This window comes from Cydia amplana, chromosome Z, assembly GCF_948474715.1.
Source record: "Cydia amplana chromosome Z, ilCydAmpl1.1, whole genome shotgun sequence".
Taxonomy (NCBI): domain Eukaryota; kingdom Metazoa; phylum Arthropoda; class Insecta; order Lepidoptera; family Tortricidae; genus Cydia; species Cydia amplana.
In genome coordinates, this window is record NC_086096.1 from 29,152,283 (window position 1) to 29,171,127 (window position 18,845).

The window sequence follows — 18,845 nt, forward strand, 5'->3', positions numbered from 1 at the left end:
ACGCATATTTATTTGATTTGGACGCAGAGATCTGAGTGATGTTTCATGTTACGTGTTAAGCTCGGTGGTGAAACCCAAAGGTGGGTGCGTATTGAATTTGTAATACCATTTCTTGTTACAGCAGGGGCTGGAAAGTGATGAGGTATACCATCTTTGAGAATTATTTTTTTGTTGCTGCCACTCGATTTTCTTACATAAATTTTAGTTGACATTTTATTCATAATCTCCACTAGCCGTTTAAATCCACTAAGCATTTCGTTAATGGAAGATATGGACGCTTCCCTTGAGCCACATGTTTGTACGTTTCCCGCGAGCCGCCAGCGCGGATTGCGCCGCCGCAGCGTTCGGCCGCTCGCTCCTGCGCTTACTCCCGCGCTCGGCGGCGCGGCGCACCTCCCGGACTCAATTATAATTTACCTATGTACCTACTTATTTGACTGCAGTACTGCTCAACTATAATTATATAGTTAGAATGCCTTGTACTCCAACTCACTAGAGTAGCACATACCTAATTAATTAGATAGCGTAGATATGAGTATAAAGTTAAATATCAATGGGTGTGATTCACGTATCTGTACGGTAAAACTTATAAGTTATGAGAGATCATCTCAAAACAAAATTATCAAATAATACAAATACACATGGTTGGTGTAGTAAGTAGATGCCTAATACGTACACGAGTAACACTAGAATAACTTGGACAGCTAGAGTTTGGCCGTGGCGGGGTGCTAACGATCGTCGCGGTCGCAACTGTCGCAAGCAAGGTCACCTCGGGAGGGCCTTCACCTTTTCATTTAAATTCACGCATACGTGAATAACAATTTAGTTTTGTATCACCGCTACATCAACAGAATTACCTACAGTGTTCTGATATAGCGATACTAGGAGCCTATGGAGAGCGAATAAGTGCAAGAACTTACGTATTTAATGGATCACCATCCGACTCTGCATCTACGTAACTTGTTAATTTGACATATTTTATGCAGGGAGTTCACATTTTAAACATATATACCTACCGTTTGGAACATCATCATGGGCTTTTCTTTGTTAAAGTGCCAAGTTCACAAACCGCACTGAGCTTCGTAGCAAATACGCTCACACTTCCCAGACGATCGTTTGTTTGTACAAATCGATACAGTCGCCTGCAGTCACGACATGAAAAAGCACAAGTTATGCGAACAATGTTTTGCAGAACAATTTCAACCACACGTTTTAATTTAATACCTATTTACCTATCACTTTTTCATGTTAGATGTACGCTGACACTATCAATGCTTACTCTGATGCGTTTATACCTAATTCTGTGTATTGAAACTGTCGCCGTGTTAAGTACTACCAGCAGGTCAATATCTATGCTGTATCCTCTCTGTATCTTTGTACATGACCCTCAAACTAAAGAATAAAACTTCCTCCTTGAGCTCGGGTTGGCCCGGCCGCTCCGGCCTGTGAGCTTCTAGTGGAAGTGGGAATCCCGATAAGTATACTTAGTCAACCAGATCTTGACAGTAGAAAAAGGCGGCAAATTTGAAAAATGTAGGCGCGAAGGGATACCGTCTCATAGAAAATTTGAATTTCGCGCCTTTTTTTACTGACAAGATTTGGTTGACCAGCTATACTTACCTACTGGCTCCTGCATTTCGTCAACATTTCACGTACCCACCCACCTTCGAGGTGGTATATTTAAGGTTTTGCGGATGGACATTTTCAGTTAAAAGTGTAGCATTAACTTTTTTTTTCGAAAAACCATTTAGTTTTGGGTTATTTCTACTCAGAATCGCGAGGATTAAAAAAGGATTCAGTATTGTGACGCATTTTCACATACAGATGTGCAAGTTGCGGAAAGTTTCCATAAAATTCTATAAATTCTCGGAAATTTCATGAAACTTTCACTAGGAAATATGGGAAATAAAATTTAAAATTGGAAAGTTGCAATTCTCATACAAAAATGTAAAAAATATTCCGAATTTTTCCTACGTTAAATTTCCGAAACATTGCGCAATTTTTGAAAGTTTCCTTAGGCACATCAGTATTTTCACATGCAGACACTTTTTTTCGATGTTTCAATAATAGTCCTCGTATTTCTTCATACATAAATTGATACTTTTTCGAAAATAAAGTAAACAGTAAATGCTACACTTTTTTCTAAAAAAAAACCCCTGATACACTGTAACATGTTTATTATTTTAAGTACCTAACATTTTGTTTTAGTTTTTTATTTGGTATTTTCTACTACTGGGAAAACATCAGACAAATGTTCGACATGTTGAGAACCTTCCGTTTTTTTTGTTATCATACTTATCATGATTCATGATTTCAGCACGAAATATATTTTACAGTACATATGGGTACTTTTCCGCACTAGTGCGTTAATTAGCACTTTTCGTGCGTATGTCGAAACTTTAAAGTGCCGTATGTACTGTAAAACGTTGTTCGATACACGTGCGAATAGGTAATTCGCAACTCGTGTCGATTTAAAACACGACCGAAGGGAGTGGAGAGAATTTATCGCCACTCGTTTCGAATTTCCTCTTTTTCGCACTTGTATCAAAAATAACTATATAAGTATTGTTGTTTGTTCTCATTTTATCATTAGGCGGCTGAGTTGATATGAGATTTTTTTTTATTTAATAGAGCATTATTTACAGCTGGTCTCCCATCAGGAGCAGATAATGCGAGCCTGAACAATTTGAATGAAAAAGGGTTAAAGAGCTGTTCAAGTTTGACGTTTTCTTAATTTCTGTTAGTTTTAAAATATATGGCGCCATACTGCCCGTGACTTGGAGAACAAAAACATAGTTTTCATTTGTTAATTATAAATAGTATTTGTTGTTATAGCGGCAACAGAAATACATCGTCTGTGAAAATTTCAACTGTCTAAGCTATCCCGGTTCATGAGATACAACCTGGTGACAGACAGACGAACAGACGGACAGTGGAGTCTTAGTAATAGGGTCCCGTTTTTACCCTTAGGCTACGGAACCCTAATAAGACGAATAACAAGATATAGCTGGTCAACCAAATCTTGTCAGTAAAAAAAGGCGCGAAATTCAAATTTTCTATGGGACGAAATCCTTTCGCGCCTACATTTTTCAAATTTGCCGCCTTTTTCTACTGTCAAGATCTGGTTGACCGAGTATATTTAACTTTTAACGCGCAAAGCGTTATATGATTTGTGAAATATTAAAAATATTCCAAATTTTCTCTTAAATGTCTCATGATTGGTGCCGTTATAGTGATTTGTTTTTTTTTTCTTTAACTCATGAATTTGTTCTCAGAAAGTGACATTTGATTAAGTGGAACTACTGATGAATGAAGGCATTTTCAATGGTTTTGATCAGGTTATTCTTTTCTTGTTAAAGATTATTTAGTCGAATTTTTAAAATCAGTGTTTATACTTAACATCCGTAGGCTTATAAATAGTAACACAGGGAGCGGCGCGACAGTGCCTCGTCCGCGAGATAGACTACCCGTCCCTCTCTAATAAATTGGTGACGCGGGGGATTTTTTTTTCTAATTTCTTTTGACGACATAATAGTCACAATAAAAAATAGGCATATCAATAAAAAAAACATTGCACTGCCAGAAAATTTAGTATTAAGTTTTGCTTTATTTTAGCTTCTTGTTTGTTTTTAAAGATTTAAGCAAGCATAACCTACTTACAAATAACAGGTCGCTCGCTTACTTTTAACGACATATTATAATATCAATGATATGAGGTGCAAGAAGAGAGCGGCAGTAATCGAAAACAGTCTGCTGTTATCCCACTATATAATTAAGTCATTTTAGTTGTATTTTATTTTAAGTGTCTCCTAGTCCATTTAGTATTATTTAGATTAGATTATTTTAACGAAATAAACCTTTGTTTAAAAATCTTTGATTATTTTACTCCTTTCCTTTCCTTTATAATTTAAATTATCATTTTATTATTTGGTTCGCCGTACATTAACGAGTATTATACGAAGAACTTTAAATGGGCATATTATACCAATTTACATAGTACTTATACAAAACCCGAAATATTGTGTTAATTTACAGACCGACAAAGAAGGCGTTTGCTCGAACTATGCATGTTCTGGTAGCGTAGTCGCTTATACATAAGTACGTACTCGAACCAAGAAAACTCAAGAACCTAATACATTACCGTCAGCTGCGGCGACTTCCAGACCACCATGTTGTTTAGATGCTTTTGGATGCCTTGGATAAAACATGATGATATGTATTCTGGCTAGTTGCGGCGGCTGCTGGTATCAAAATACAAAATACAAAGCATGTTTGAGAATCAGAACAGAATCAGAGCAATAGTATCCTAAAGTACTTGCTGTTAAATACCGTAAAATGGGGTGAGTAGGCTTCGCGGGGACAGTTGGGTTATGAATGGGGAGAGAAGGTTTGAAAGGGGGGTGAGATGGTTTTTAAGGCTACTGCCACATAAATTGGAGCTATAGTAATACTCATAATAAAAAAAAATCGATCCAACAATCTTCCAAAATCAACTTTGTATGAAAACCCAACTCACCCCAAATACGAGGGACTACGGGGTGAGGTGGGTTTTCCTGTTTATCGTCAAAGTTATGAAATGGAACTATCCAAAATAAAATAAAAACGAAAATACAAACTTCCGGAACACTTGTTATATACACCATTCAGTTTGCATATGCAAAAATAAAATGTTATCGAGGTTTGAATGTCAGTTTTGCACCTACTCACCCCATTTTACGGTACTGTACTTAACCCGAAACAATACATATATATCCAAATAGACGTTCATTATGGCATAATATAAAATGTAGAACCAGATGGACACAAATGTCTCTTGTCTTAAAATAAACCGAGCTTACACGCAAGTGACTCGACAGTTTCACCGATTATGAAAAATCGTTGCGATCTGATAACCCCCCACAAGCGTTTTTATCCATTTGTGAATACGATTTTTAACACCTCATCAAACAAAGTTTTTAACTGTCTGAATATTTGAATGTATTGTACATAAAGTAAGGACGCTATTAAGCACGAAAAATTTCTTTACGAATTTTCGAAAGTCTCGAATTGTGGGTAATTAAACCAAGTTATACGTAATATACGAGTGTATAGTATGTATTCATATACGTTGAAAGCATCCACTGCTGCAGTGCTAATGCCGATGGATATACTTGCCTGCCAAAGTGTTAAGTTTGTGAGCAACATGAGATCAAACATGGCTTCGTTACCTTCGTGTATTGCTGATTCTCAGTGACATCGCCCGGTGCCCGCACCGAACGATTAAAGAATGGGATTTCATGGCAGTTACGTTAAGTTAAATTCTGAGTGATATCTACTTTTTTGGTATTGTCGTTATGTTTTTACATTTTCTAATTTTATTTATTGCGACAGTACAAATTAAAGAATTGAAACCTTCAAAACCATGTCTCGTTGCAATAATCGAAACCTAGAAACCTTTAACCTGTAGGGCAATGATGGCCGGCTCTTTATCATTTGTCACCATGGCTGTCACGTTCTAACAAATATGTAAGTGCAAAAGTGACGCATGGCATGACAGGTGATATAAATGCGACCATGATAGCTGGTCTGATATATATTGGCATGATAACATCTGTAACGAATAAAATACCTAAGCTATTAAGACGACGAATATCTGGGCGACCGTGGTTTGCTCGAAAAACATATATAAACTTAAAAATGCGAGTTTTCCCAGCGATAAGACCTCGACAAATCGATTTTTTGCCCCCAAACACTCATATAGCAAATTTCATCGAAATCGTTAAAGCTGTTTCCAAGATCCCTGATTGTATATACACAATAAATAAATAAATATATATACAAGAATTGCTCGTTTAAAGGTATTAGATAAATAACGTATTTACCATCATCATTTATAACAAAAACACCATCAAAAGCAAGCAGATAGTAATATTCAATAGTAGGTACTTGTCAAATCGGTTTCACGCAAACAAAGGATGTGTTTCTTTTATTAAATTTGTAAGCAGTGTAAATATATATATATATATATGTACATTTATTACTCGTAGTACATCTCACACGTACCGATAAATAAGTACGAGCGAGATGAACTTCGAATACTTAATATCAAATAAACATTAGAGTTTTAATTTTAAATGCTGGTTTACCGCTACCACAGAATAAATAATAGTACTAAGTACAGAAGACTCACTCTCTAACAAGACGCGTCTGTTACGATCAGCACAGATATGGCCGCTAGGTGGCGACAGCGCCACGCGCGGCTTATGGCTTTCCCCAAAATTGGGGCCGAACGGATGTACTTTTAGCTACCTGTAGCAAAGCGACGAAATCGCGGAGTGAGACACGCATGCCGCTACATAAATATGCTGCTACGGGCTCAGGCTTGCTACGCGGTGTAGCACTGGACCTCGAACGTGTGTACTAGAAAAAGTTAGATCCTTATATGTACAAACAAAAAAAAAAATATATAAGTATGTATTGTCCAAGCAGCATCTTGTCTCAGATAACCTTAGTATATAATGAAATAATATCAAGGTTTAAAAATACTGTTTTAAAATAACAGTTATGTAAATTTGAACTTCCTAATATTTACAGTAATTAAGATAGCTAATAATTATATTTCTTACTTTTGCGGTTTAGTATAATAAAGGGTGAGCTTTTTTGTCAAATTTATTAATATTATCAAGCTTATACATTCAAACCCAATTAAGTTACTAAAATTGTTAGCAAGTAACTATGTATTCCGTATTTATAAGTATAAGCTAAAAATCACAACGGTATCGTTTCAAATATTTAACACATCCCTGTACGACATTCAATCTGTCAAAGCAAACTTTGGACTAACAGTGATTATTGATTAATCTGCACACTTTAATACAATAAGTATAACACAGAAATGCGCAGTGTCAGTAGATGATGTCTGGTAATACATACATAAGATTGTTAATAGAACATAAGAGATTTTGCACAGAATCTAGAATACAGTAAGATGTTAAATATTCGTTACATTTCCTATTTAAATACTTTTTTTTTTTTCGTTAGCGACAAGAAGAATGTCTTAAAGTATTTTGTGTACAGATAATACAGATATCCAATCAACTGATTGATCTAAATAAAGGCTTTTAAACTGCTGTTTATTGTGGGAATTTGATAATAAAATTTACTATTAGTAGGTACGATTTTTTTAAATCGAGTTTTGTTTTTTTACTGAAAAAATAATAAGAACTGTAATGCCAAATGATAAATAAAAATAAATTACTGGAAAAAGCGGCTCTACAAAAAAGTAGGCACACCTATTTTCTGCTGAATGTAATGTCTCTACTTATAATAAGCGTGAAAGTATTGTTTGTTTGTTGAAGAAGAGTCAAAGTAGGTCGTTGATTATGGCGTGAGTTTTAATCGCAATTAATTTGTATTCTACATTTCAAATTATAGTGACTTTGCTGCCTATTACATAGTTGTAATTAACCATTTTATAGGATCTATCTATTACTTAATATATAATCTAGTACAATTTTCCTCACGCTGGTGGTTTGAAAATTATTAGTTTCTCTGGGCAGGATATTTGTTTGTCGTCTTGTAGAAGACCCAAGCCCAAGTTATAAATATACCACTTTTCATCGAAAATCGAAATTTCGTTATCTGCCTCTCTATCGCACGAATATGAAAGATAAAGATAAAGATAAAAGATGTTTATTCAAGTAGGCATAATTACAATGCGCTTATGAACGTCAAATAAAGCTAGGTAGACCGGCTCCAACCCTACACCTCTGCCCCGAGAAGATTTAAGTCCCCCCTCAATTGGAGGAGGGTATCCCAATATGGGACCGGCAACAATCTCGGCGGGACACATCTTTTCAAAAAAAAATTACATCTTATAATTAACATGCATTACGAGAAAATAAGTAAAAAAAAATACAATTTAAATTACTATAAAGACTAAGATATGTAAGAGATAAAGACTAGAGAGGCAGGTCACAAAATTTCGATTTTTATTTTCACGATAAGGCCTCTGGTCTTATACCTGACCAATACAACGACAAAAACGACATATTTTGGAATATTTTAAAACCATAGGTATAGAAATTCTCTCCAATTTAATTAATAAAACTCTCTTCAAGAACACAGCTAAACGAGTCGACTCTACTTACCGTAAGTCTGCGAGAGCACTATACATAAACATGCAGTGAAATTAAATAAACGTGTAGGTATATAATACAATATAACCGATAATTATAATGTGTTAGTAGACGTCATCTTTTAGCCTGACCGCTGTATCCGCAACTGATTGTAATTATACCTTATTGGTGCCTATTGAAACACTATATACTATACATATATGTATACCAAAACTTAGTAAAACAGCTTATGATAAACTTCAGTCGCCCCGCCCATACGATCCATATAATTATTTCATATCAGAACCCAATACAGACAACTTTATTCATAATGTTTGTCAAGTACAATACGGTTACATGCACTGCATTCTGTATGAAGCCAGCTAATTTTATAGTTTTGAACTAATCGCTTGTATTACTGCAAAACCTTAAGTCTAAGTTTGGTTGAGCTCGAGAAACTCTCGCATAGCATAATCATAGGCAACTTTATAATAATTCTCACCTTGCTTGGTTAGCGTGGTTTTCGCTGCAAAGCCTCGTTGATGCTATTTATAGTAATATACGCAAACGATTCATACAACGCTTGAGTTCGGTTTGCGGCTAAGTTAGTTTGCTGGGGGCGCTAGCGCAGGTTCTCAGCTGTGGTTGTGGTGGTTGCAGACGACGACGCTCATCGGTCTGCTGAAGACAGCGCGCCTGCTTCGGCTAGTGAGGGTGGCGCGCAAAATTGACCGGTACTCCGAATATGGCACTGCCGTCCTTCTCCTGCTTATGGCCACTTTTGTGCTCATTGCGCACTGGCTAGCCTGTTTGTGGTGAGATCATTTATCTAAATAACATATTGTACACCGTTTTCTAGCGCATCGTGTTAATTATGTAATTATTTCGCAATAGGTATGCTATAGGCAGCTGGGAGCGTCCTCAGCTTCACGCTCCTATTGGCTGGCTGGATGCTCTCGCTAACGATGTCCAAGCGACTTACGACAATTCTACTGGCCCGTCTATGAGGTAATTAATTTAAGGTGTCTTATTTTTTGCTTGTGGACAAATAATACATTGAAGGTCTCTATGCTTTCAGATCTCGGTACATCACCGCTCTGTACTTCACTTGTACATCTCTGACGAGTGTCGGTTTCGGGAACGTCGCTCCAAACACCGACATGGAAAAGGGCTTTACAATATTCGTGATGCTGGTTGGATGTTAGTAATTACTCTATGGCGTACTGCCTATTGTATACATGAAAGTTGGTAGTTCTTAGTAATTAATTGCAAAGCGATTTTATTGCAAGGGTGTCCTTGGCAAAATGCTTTAACGCATAATCTACTTACGTGGAAGTCGATTGCATTGTATTATTACTAAGTGTTTTTTAGATAATAAATTACATAATTATCTATTTCTTACTATTATTGATATGTATTCCAGCTCTCATGTACGCCAGCATATTTGGAAACGTATCAGCAATTATACAGCGACTGTACTCGGGCACTGCTAGATATCATACACAGATATTAAGAGTGAGAGAATTCATTCGATTTCATCAGGTAAAGGCCTATTCTTATATTGTAATAAAAAAATATGACTTAAATTCGATGAATATATTTCTTTTCACCTCGCAAATAGATCGCGAATCCACTTCGGCAGCGGTTAGAAGAGTACTTCCAACACGCATGGAGCTACACGAATGGCATCGATACCTCGAGCCTTTTAAAAGGATTCCCGGAGTGCCTTCAAGCAGACATATGCTTGCACCTTAATCGCAATCTACTCGCCAATTGTTCCGCTTTTGACGGTGCTAGTCCCGGTTGTCTAAGGTATGTTTCTTAAGGTACTTAGTTCATGAGCAAATTTAAAAGACCAATTAACTTTTCAACTCTAAGGCTAAAATCTTTAGGAGAGTAACCATTGCTACGAGTACGTATTTACTGTTTATTTCAAGTCGAGGAATTTATGATTATTCACTTTTCAGGTTCGTAAAGGTTTCTGTAAAATCTTCCTTTTATATCCTATTTCTTAAGTAAAAGAGCCCACAACTACGACCTAAGTGCCAGTTTACGAATTTAATAAAACTGTATAATATTTTACAGTAAAATTATATACTCGTAATACTAAAGGCCCACTTGCACTGTTCCACTATCGCGGGGTTAACCGGTTAAACCTGGAGTTACCATGGTTACCAGTACAATTTGACACTGGGTTAACGGTTTAACCACTTAACCCCGGGTTAGTGGGATCGGATGGTGCATATGGAGTTAGTATTACATCCTGGACTTACAACTTACAACGGCCTTTGCTGGGGGGCTCAGACCGATATCTCACTAGTAGGTAAAAAATGTTACAAACATAAAAGAAAATTACATACAAATTGTAGGGTAATAAGAATTCTAAACTTAAAATGACCTGACAGTTTCAGATCTGTATACGTGGCAGTTCTAAGTGGCATACCTACATTATAATCTGTTTTCAGAGCACTGTCCCTGAGGTTTAAAACTACGCACGCACCTCCGGGCGAAACATTAGTTCATCGGGGTGACGTCCTCACCTCTCTTTATTTCATTTCAAGAGGATCTATAGAAATTTTAAAAGATGACATTGTTATGGCTATTTTAGGTAAGAAATAGTTGCTAGCGAATTTAACAGGGTATTCAAAATTGTTGTGTTATTTTAGATTTGGTCTTGTTGTTTTTATACTTTTGAAATGAGCTTAACTATAACAGCCCTGCTGTTGGTCGCAGGTAAGGACGACATCTTCGGTGAGAACCCATGCGTGTACCCGACCGTCGGGCGCAGCAACTGCCGCGTGCGCGCGCTCACCTACTGCGACCTGCACCGGGTGCACCGCGACGACCTGCTCGACGTGCTCGACTTCTACCCGGAGTTCCGAGCCTCCTTCGTCACCAACCTCGATATATCCTACATCATGCGTGACGTTAGTACCTACTTTATACATTAGTCACATTATAATATGTGCCAAGGTAAAATTCTAACTTATTCTTTGACGCCATGACGCCTTATGACGGGGTCCCTTTGTTTCCCATAAATTTTTAAGTCATAATGTATTGTTTGTCATATTACGAGTATCATTAGTCGGGACCATTACATTTCGTGACTATTATGTTGTTGTGTTAAAAAGAAAAGGTAAAGTCTGGTGAGACTAGGTACTAGAGTAGCAATTAATTTAAGCTTAATATGTAGGTGAGGGTGGGGAGGGTCGATCCCTAGGGGACACTTGGTAAACTTCATTTTTAATCAAACCAAACGAGATACAATTTTTTGCGCTGGTAACACTCATTCGTTCGTTCCTAACTTCACGTTCTGTCATGGCACTGTATCGGAAAAGTCAGTGGTTCAAAAATGGCGGACGGTGAAAGATTTTCTGCGTACTATATTAAATTTTCGGTAAGCTTTAAATGGATTTATTTTATAATATGAGATGGAAATGATGTTAGTGAGTGTGCTTATTTTATTTGTTGTTTATTGAAGTGATGATTAACTTGGATTACATTGATATACGCGAACACATGTTTCGAGTACGGCACGTTTTATAATCTTACTATGTATGGGGAGACTGTGTCTTTTTCTTCAGGGGAGATATGATTCCGGGATCATGTCACCCCCAAAGCGATCAAGTATACATTGTAATAAATTTACTTACAAAATGATTCATAGAGCTATCATAAATATTTTCTTTTCTTTAGTAAATCAGTAATCAGTAATCAGTGTGTTTATTGCTTTCATAGGTTATACAGGTTGGTACATTTTATTGGTTCAGCTATGAAACCCTGTAGGGCACTAAATCATGCCGCGAAAGTACGACCAGAGAAACACTGATTTAAACTTTCAAGGTTTTTGACTCATTATTGTTTATTAAAACGGAATTTAATGGCGTATAATTCAGTTTTTAATTATACAACCGACTCCGAAAACGGAATTATCCCCGTGGCCTTTGAAAAGACTGACTAAAGTTGACATCAACATTTTACGAACTACCCGTACTTGGTCTTTTTTATCAAGTTAAACGTTTTACACACAGGGGATGTTACTCGGTCGACAAAAAACACTTATAACGATATTTGGTTTCCAACCGGCGATATTTGTTTTTATGGATGAAATGCTATTTCAATGGCTTTCCGACCTTATGTATTATAGAACCGACGGTCCATAGAAAGGATTTTAGGATTATGCAGCTCAAACACCGTCCTCGAAACGTGAGCAGTAAATTTCTAAACTTATTTATTATAGTAAACAATAACGACCAGTGATGGGTAAAAAAATTAAAATTGCTGTAGGTATCTGACGCTAAAAATACCTTCATAAGAACTTTAAAAAAAATTAGCTTGTTACAAGAAATTTTATGTTAATAACTTAGATTTTTGTTTTTTTTTTTGGTACAAAAATTGATTCCCTATTTTATGTTGTTTTATGGATAATACGATTACATTGTTTTTTAAAAGTATAAGATTATGGATTAACATGTGTTTGATATCTTCATATATTAATTTTCTGTAGATAAAGTGAATAAATTAATGTAGATACTACCCTCGAAATATGACATTGCCACTTAAAATCATTTTACCAAGTGTCCCCAAATCTGGAAGACTTGATCCCTTCGGCTTAGACATCTGATTACCGGAAATACAATTTCAAAGCATGAAAGATGCAATATATATATGTTTGCTGTGTATTTTACAAATTATAGATGCATTGCTAATAGCGATCCGAGTTATATAATCAATGAGAATCTGGTATGGGGAGACATGGTAAAAATATGTTTACCATGTGTCCCAAGAACCAGGGTCACTTGATCCCCCTAGGATCAAGGCTCCCGACCAGGGGTAAACAAGTCTCCCTTACATAGGGGACACATGGTAAAAGTCAACAGTATGGGTTTTTATTAAATAATGATCTAATTTATTGCACAAATCTGTTCTAATTCAAACTATTAATGAAGAGATAAATTCTGAGTCGTATGGTCTATAAAGTTTTTCAATACTACAAATAGTTAAGAAAATGTATGCTAAAAACAAAAGGGGTGATTAACCCTCCCCAGTTTCCCCTAACCCTTTCTCAACATACATTAATAAATTTCATTTCATTTCATTTCATTTGTTACTTGTTGTTATCTTTTATTTTTTGTCACAAATAAACGCTCTCTATTCTATTCTATTTTATAAAACTAAAAACGTTAACTGTTCACGATTTTCGTAAGGTTATCCTATAAGTAGTTAAGGTTAGATTTGTTTTATGGCAATCCTGAAAAGTGGCGCGTTTCTGAATCAAATAAATTATGACTAACGAAAATGCGGGCAAACAATACATTCTGACTTAAAACTTTTTGGAAAACAATAGAGAGATGACAGTTGTGCATTCCACACTCGTGAAGTAAGTTTTTCCATTCCAGTCCATTTTTACTCAATTTAGACATCCGACTACCCTATTCGCCTCTCCATTCGCATAAATATTTCAGTTTAAACAATAGGCTATTTGTACATTTATGTAGAAATGCCTAAAATGTAAAAAAATATATGGTATTTAATGTTGCAACGTTTGCGGATGCAGGAAGAGCTGGGTGGCATCGAGCCTCGACGGCGCATGCGCTACGAGAACCCGTGCGACGCGCGTCTGCTGCGCGAGGCGTACGCGCGCACCACTCGGCGCCCGCACACCGAGACCTTCGCCGAAAAAGTGGTGAGTCCTGCACGCCATATTTTCATCCTTAGCCACACGGAAATAGAAAAAGGATTCGTCTCTACGTGAACCATCCCAAATGAGCTCTTAATTTCAGAGATAGCCTACGTACCTTCCTAAATAATAACATTGACGAAAAATTTGTATTTTAAAATAAATTCGCTCTTAACCTGAACTTCATATTCATGATAACGATAAGGATTATTAATAAAGAATATTTATTTAATACTGATTTAAACTTTCACGATTTTTACACATTATTAAATTATACAACGGGACTTAATCGCGTATCTAAGTTTTAATATTTACCTCCGACGTTTCGAGGACGGCGTTGTCGTCGAAACGTCGGAGGTAAATCTTAAAACTTAGATACGCGATTAAGTCCCGTTGTATAATTTAATAATATTTATTTAATGTTTCAAACGACGCAAAAATGCATTTCAAATAGTTTATAAAATACATGTTCGGTATTAACTCAATGCATTCGAAGTACATAAATAGGCACTTCTAGATACTTGAATATCCAAGCAGTTTCTTTTACAATCTTACAATAAACCAATTAATTACAGTTTCTAAAAACATGTGCATTATTAACTGATTCCGAGAATTGGAATTGATTCGTAGAATTGGTAGGATATTGGCGCCCGGCAGATTAAATATCGTCGTAAAAGATATATGAACGTTACTGAACAGGATTCGCAGTGCAGTGACGAGGACACGGAATCGCCGCCGAGCCGCGGCATCCTGGAGTTCTCGGCCGAGAAGGCGGGCCAGGACGTCACCCCGCTCAACTTCAACTTCTCCAAGCAGCGCTCCACCACGCTCAACTCCATCACGGGTGAGACCTCCCACCCAAACTACTGGAATGAAATCATTTATTATATACAAATAATATACTTCAATATTGAATTAACACCACTTCCATTCATTTTAATAAATTTGAATAATGATTAACGAAGTTCCAGGAATTAGTGGTGTTATTCAATATAATGCGACCCTTCTCATAGAGTAGCTACACATAGACTCAAATGTACGATGGCAAACCCTTTGAAAAGAAATCCTTTCTATGCGTCCTCTGTTTATATTTTTCCAGATTTAATACTTTCCTCATTTTCTTGAACAATGTTATCATAAATTACAAAATGATGAATCAAAAAGTTCGATCTATTCAAATGCATTTACACTCCACGGGTAGAACTTTAAAACAAAATTAAAGAAGTTTTTTTTGTTCATACTTCGAACTTTTTGCTCACACATTTGATTAAAGAAATAAATTTATATAACTACCATTTTTATAAAAAAAAATGGGTACATAGCGAGCAATAGAATATTTTTATACAATAAAATATGAACGAAATAGACAAAAAATAATCTGCATATATACATACATGTAAATGGTTAAAGTTAAAAACGTATAAATACCTACTAATTAATTAATTAATTACCGCCAATACAATTATTTACCTAATTCAACTATGTGATATTTTAAATGATTTTAATAATATTAACTCATGATTTTTTTCTTTATTTACCGAGGTGGTTGATTACCTAATACACTGTCCCAACAGGTTCACAGATATACAACTCAGAAGGACTATCATAGTCATAGTCTTTAAAAAATAAGAACTTACTTCACTAAACAGTTTAAAATGCCATTGCAGGGGCTTTTACATCACAAATTGGTATATATATATATATATATATATATATATATATATATGTATATATAGAGCAAATGCGTGAAGCCAATAAAGTTTGAGGAGTTACCTCGATCTCTCCAGAATGCCGTTATCAGATACCAAGATGATGACAATCAATGGTACCAACTAGAAAGCAAACCCTTCCAAACAATAAAAATCGAAATCTAATATTTAGTCTCCGAGTAATCGGTGAACAGAACATAAATATAAATACATTAAAAACATTTCGACAAATTGAGAACTTTCTCCTCTCACTCCTCTCAGTGCAGTCTTCATACATTCATTCTGTTGCTCGTAGTAGTATTATTACTCATATCGAATGACCGATTGTAATCGCCAGGACATAATTTCTATGGGGTATCTGCTAAAAATTCGAAACCTGTAGTACATATTATGCAAGTGATCAAGAGAGTACTAATTTTATTGTTATAAAATCTTATTAACTGCAGCATGTTTGAAGCTTGTTTCTTACTACTTATTATTTGTTTACTCCTGATTATGGGCAACGTGGGCAAAGGGTAAGCGGAGAGGACTTTGAGCATTGTATAAATGGGATCCTTTGGTCAATAAAAAGTATAAATACTATGTGGTTTTGCGCTCCCGCCCCCTCTACCGCGCGCCCTGTCCCGTGCCCGCTCTGAGCGCGGCCCTTGTGTGCAGGCATGCTAGCGCAACTTAAACGGAGCTTCCCAGACCTGTACCACCATAAAACACATCAGCCGCTGCACAACAAGTACTGTAAGTATGCATAACCTGTTAGTGCATGTTTCAGTTCAAATTCACCTTAAAGACTTTCGCCTTATATATTAATTGCAAAATTATATGTGTTTACCAGAGTAATACGTTATTCCAAATTTAATATATTTTTTAAACTGAGAATCACCGTTTTTTATATTGTAACTTATTATCGAGTAACTTATTCGATATTTTACCAATTACCAATTGTATTCACAATTTCAGCGCAATCTACGCCGCAAACTTATAGAAGTAGAGCAGGTGTCAGGCGGCAGTCGTCAGTGGGGCCACTGAACGACACCTCGCCGCTGACTGGCGGGGCGGGAGCGGGTACGGGCGCGGGGGAGGCAGCGGTGAGCACGCCCGCGCATAGCGCCACGCTGCCCGTCTCCAGCCTCAGCACCAACCCCAGCTCCTACTACACGAATGCGTCTCCCAGCCCGCCCGCCGTGCCAGCGCCGCCCGCGCCCGTCCACATCTCCTGCGACGACATCCTCACGCCGGCTGCACCACCGCCCACTGCACCCACGCCCTCTTCTAGATCTGCGCCTCATTCCGCCCTTAACCTGCACCAAGCCGGACGTCCTACAGCGCTCATCTTCACAGCCGAACGTCAAAACGCCTCTTTACAGGTCAGCGTTAAAAAGTCACAAGCCGATTAACCCCGTTAATTAGTGAGTCGTGTCGTGAGCTAGTACCTATATCCTATAACTGTTCGTTTCAGATGTTATTTTTTTTATTGCAGGAGAGTATTTCACCTCAATATCAGAACGTGGGGACCGCGGCCACGGCCGCGTCGGTAGCGACGGTTCTGACGAGACTGGATGAACTGAGCCGTCGAGTGGCCACACTGGAAAGCGGTCTTACCGCTGACGTGCGTCGGATTCTGCACCTTTTGCAGACACGAGACCAGGCGCCGCATCAGAACTGTCAACCGGTGCACACTCCATCGCAACCGATTCAAAAGACCTCATTGTCCGTGCCACATGATGTAAGTATCATTGAAGGGGCTTGAGACTCAATTGAAACCGGTAATCAAGTTACATCGTTTGCATAATTTTGTTGTGTACAGAATCAATGGGATTGGAATTGGAACGGTGATCGCGAGAAGGGTAGCTTACGGTGCGGTCGCGGCGAGCGCGGCACGCGAACAGAACGCGAGCGGACGCCTGTGGTGCAGCGGTCGGCGTCTGAGCCGCATGCGCCCGTGCCGCCGGTGCTGCCGCCACCCCCGCACTCGCACTCCTTCTATAGGTAGTGGGAGGCAGGCGAGACGAGCGCTTCCCGCTGCCGGCGCTCGACGCGCTCGCTCGCCGAGTCCGCGTCGTGCGGCTCGTTGGCCGGCCCGCCTGGCGCGCCCGCGCCCCCGCTGCCGCGCGCCCGCTTCCACTTCTGCAGGCGCATCATGCGCGCACGCCATGATGAAGCTCGCGGCTTCCTCTGAAGCCGTTCCGGCCCCCACCATGGACCAATTTTGTACTTCCATTACAACTAAAAAAAAACGTCCTCGCACTGTGCGAGCGGGTGGATACACTCGTACCAAGTCCATTTGTAATAAAATATAGTACTAATATATCTCAAAAGCCGATTAGTACCTAAATAATTAAAAAAACATACAGTGACAATGCTCTGTCACCTAAAAAATACACGGGCTGGAACGAATTGAGGAAGCATCTTTGTTATGTGATGTAGCAGAAGTGTTACGATTAGTGGTGTGAATAGGTATTATAGTACCTAAAACTGAGTGCTTTATGTTTCGTCGGTTTTTAAATGGCTTATAAGAAAGCTCTTTACACAATAAAATTAAGTACTTATGCATACTTAAATAGAATGAAATGACATATACAATAGCACTTATTGGACAGTATTATCCGTCGACATGGTGACCATTTATGAGGCTTACTACCAGCAAAAAATGTAAAAGTTTCAAATTATTTAAGGTTAGGTAAATACATGTAATAATTTTAGATCTCAGCTGATCAGAATGAGGCTAATAAGACTGAGAGACTACGTAACTACCGTGAACTTTTCCGGAAGCGAGGAACTATAAACGCTTTCTACCCGTCCTTGCTTCTTGCCTTTACATATAGCTAGGTAAAGTCTTCTTCTCTATGGTAATACTTACGTGCAAATGAAGTTCTTCATTTCGCATATAACGTATACTCGTATTAACCAAAGATGTCTTCAAAGATGCTTACATAGTCTAACAATATTATATGAACATGTTTTTTACTTCTAAACTCTATAATTTAAATGTCTAATCTTAAAACCTCCTCTGTGAATCACTGTTATTTGACCTACCCGATAAAAATAACAAATAAATTACTATACGAGTATGTTCATAGAGGTAGGGATGTTATGATAACTCAAAGGTATGTACAGACTCTAAGGCTCCGACGAAATTTAAATCAAAGTGCATTACTTATTTAATGATAAGGAACTAGATACTTAACCACACTTCCGTTCGGCGGGAACTAGGCGCAGGTGCTCGCGCCCCTGCTGCGGTGGCAGCTCAACAACTCTTATGTTCTAACTAATTTAACCTAGTTACGGGTACATTAAGAAATTGCCAATATGTCATATAAGCAATAATAAATCCATCATACTTTAAGGGTTAACACTGTGAAT

General features: G+C 37.6%; 1 protein-coding gene across 3 annotated transcripts in view; it reads left to right on the forward strand.

The window, feature by feature from the left end:
• LOC134661851 (potassium voltage-gated channel unc-103-like) overlaps positions 1-17,844 on the forward strand; it is a 32,956-nt gene extending 15,112 nt beyond the window's left edge. For all 3 annotated transcript variants that reach the window (XM_063518062.1, XM_063518061.1, XM_063518063.1), the window contains 13 exons: positions 8,757-8,911; positions 8,991-9,104; positions 9,175-9,296; positions 9,520-9,638; positions 9,718-9,908; positions 10,562-10,704; positions 10,830-11,023; positions 13,654-13,782; positions 14,476-14,620; positions 16,143-16,220; positions 16,443-16,849; positions 16,963-17,208; positions 17,290-17,844. In XM_063518062.1, the coding sequence (XP_063374132.1) occupies positions 8,757-8,911; positions 8,991-9,104; positions 9,175-9,296; positions 9,520-9,638; positions 9,718-9,908; positions 10,562-10,704; positions 10,830-11,023; positions 13,654-13,782; positions 14,476-14,620; positions 16,143-16,220; positions 16,443-16,849; positions 16,963-17,208; positions 17,290-17,475 (2,229 nt within the window). In that variant the 3' untranslated portion in view covers positions 17,476-17,844. The remainder of the gene's footprint in view (positions 1-8,756; positions 8,912-8,990; positions 9,105-9,174; positions 9,297-9,519; positions 9,639-9,717; positions 9,909-10,561; positions 10,705-10,829; positions 11,024-13,653; positions 13,783-14,475; positions 14,621-16,142; positions 16,221-16,442; positions 16,850-16,962; positions 17,209-17,289) is intronic.
• Positions 17,845-18,845: the final 1,001 nt, after the last annotated feature.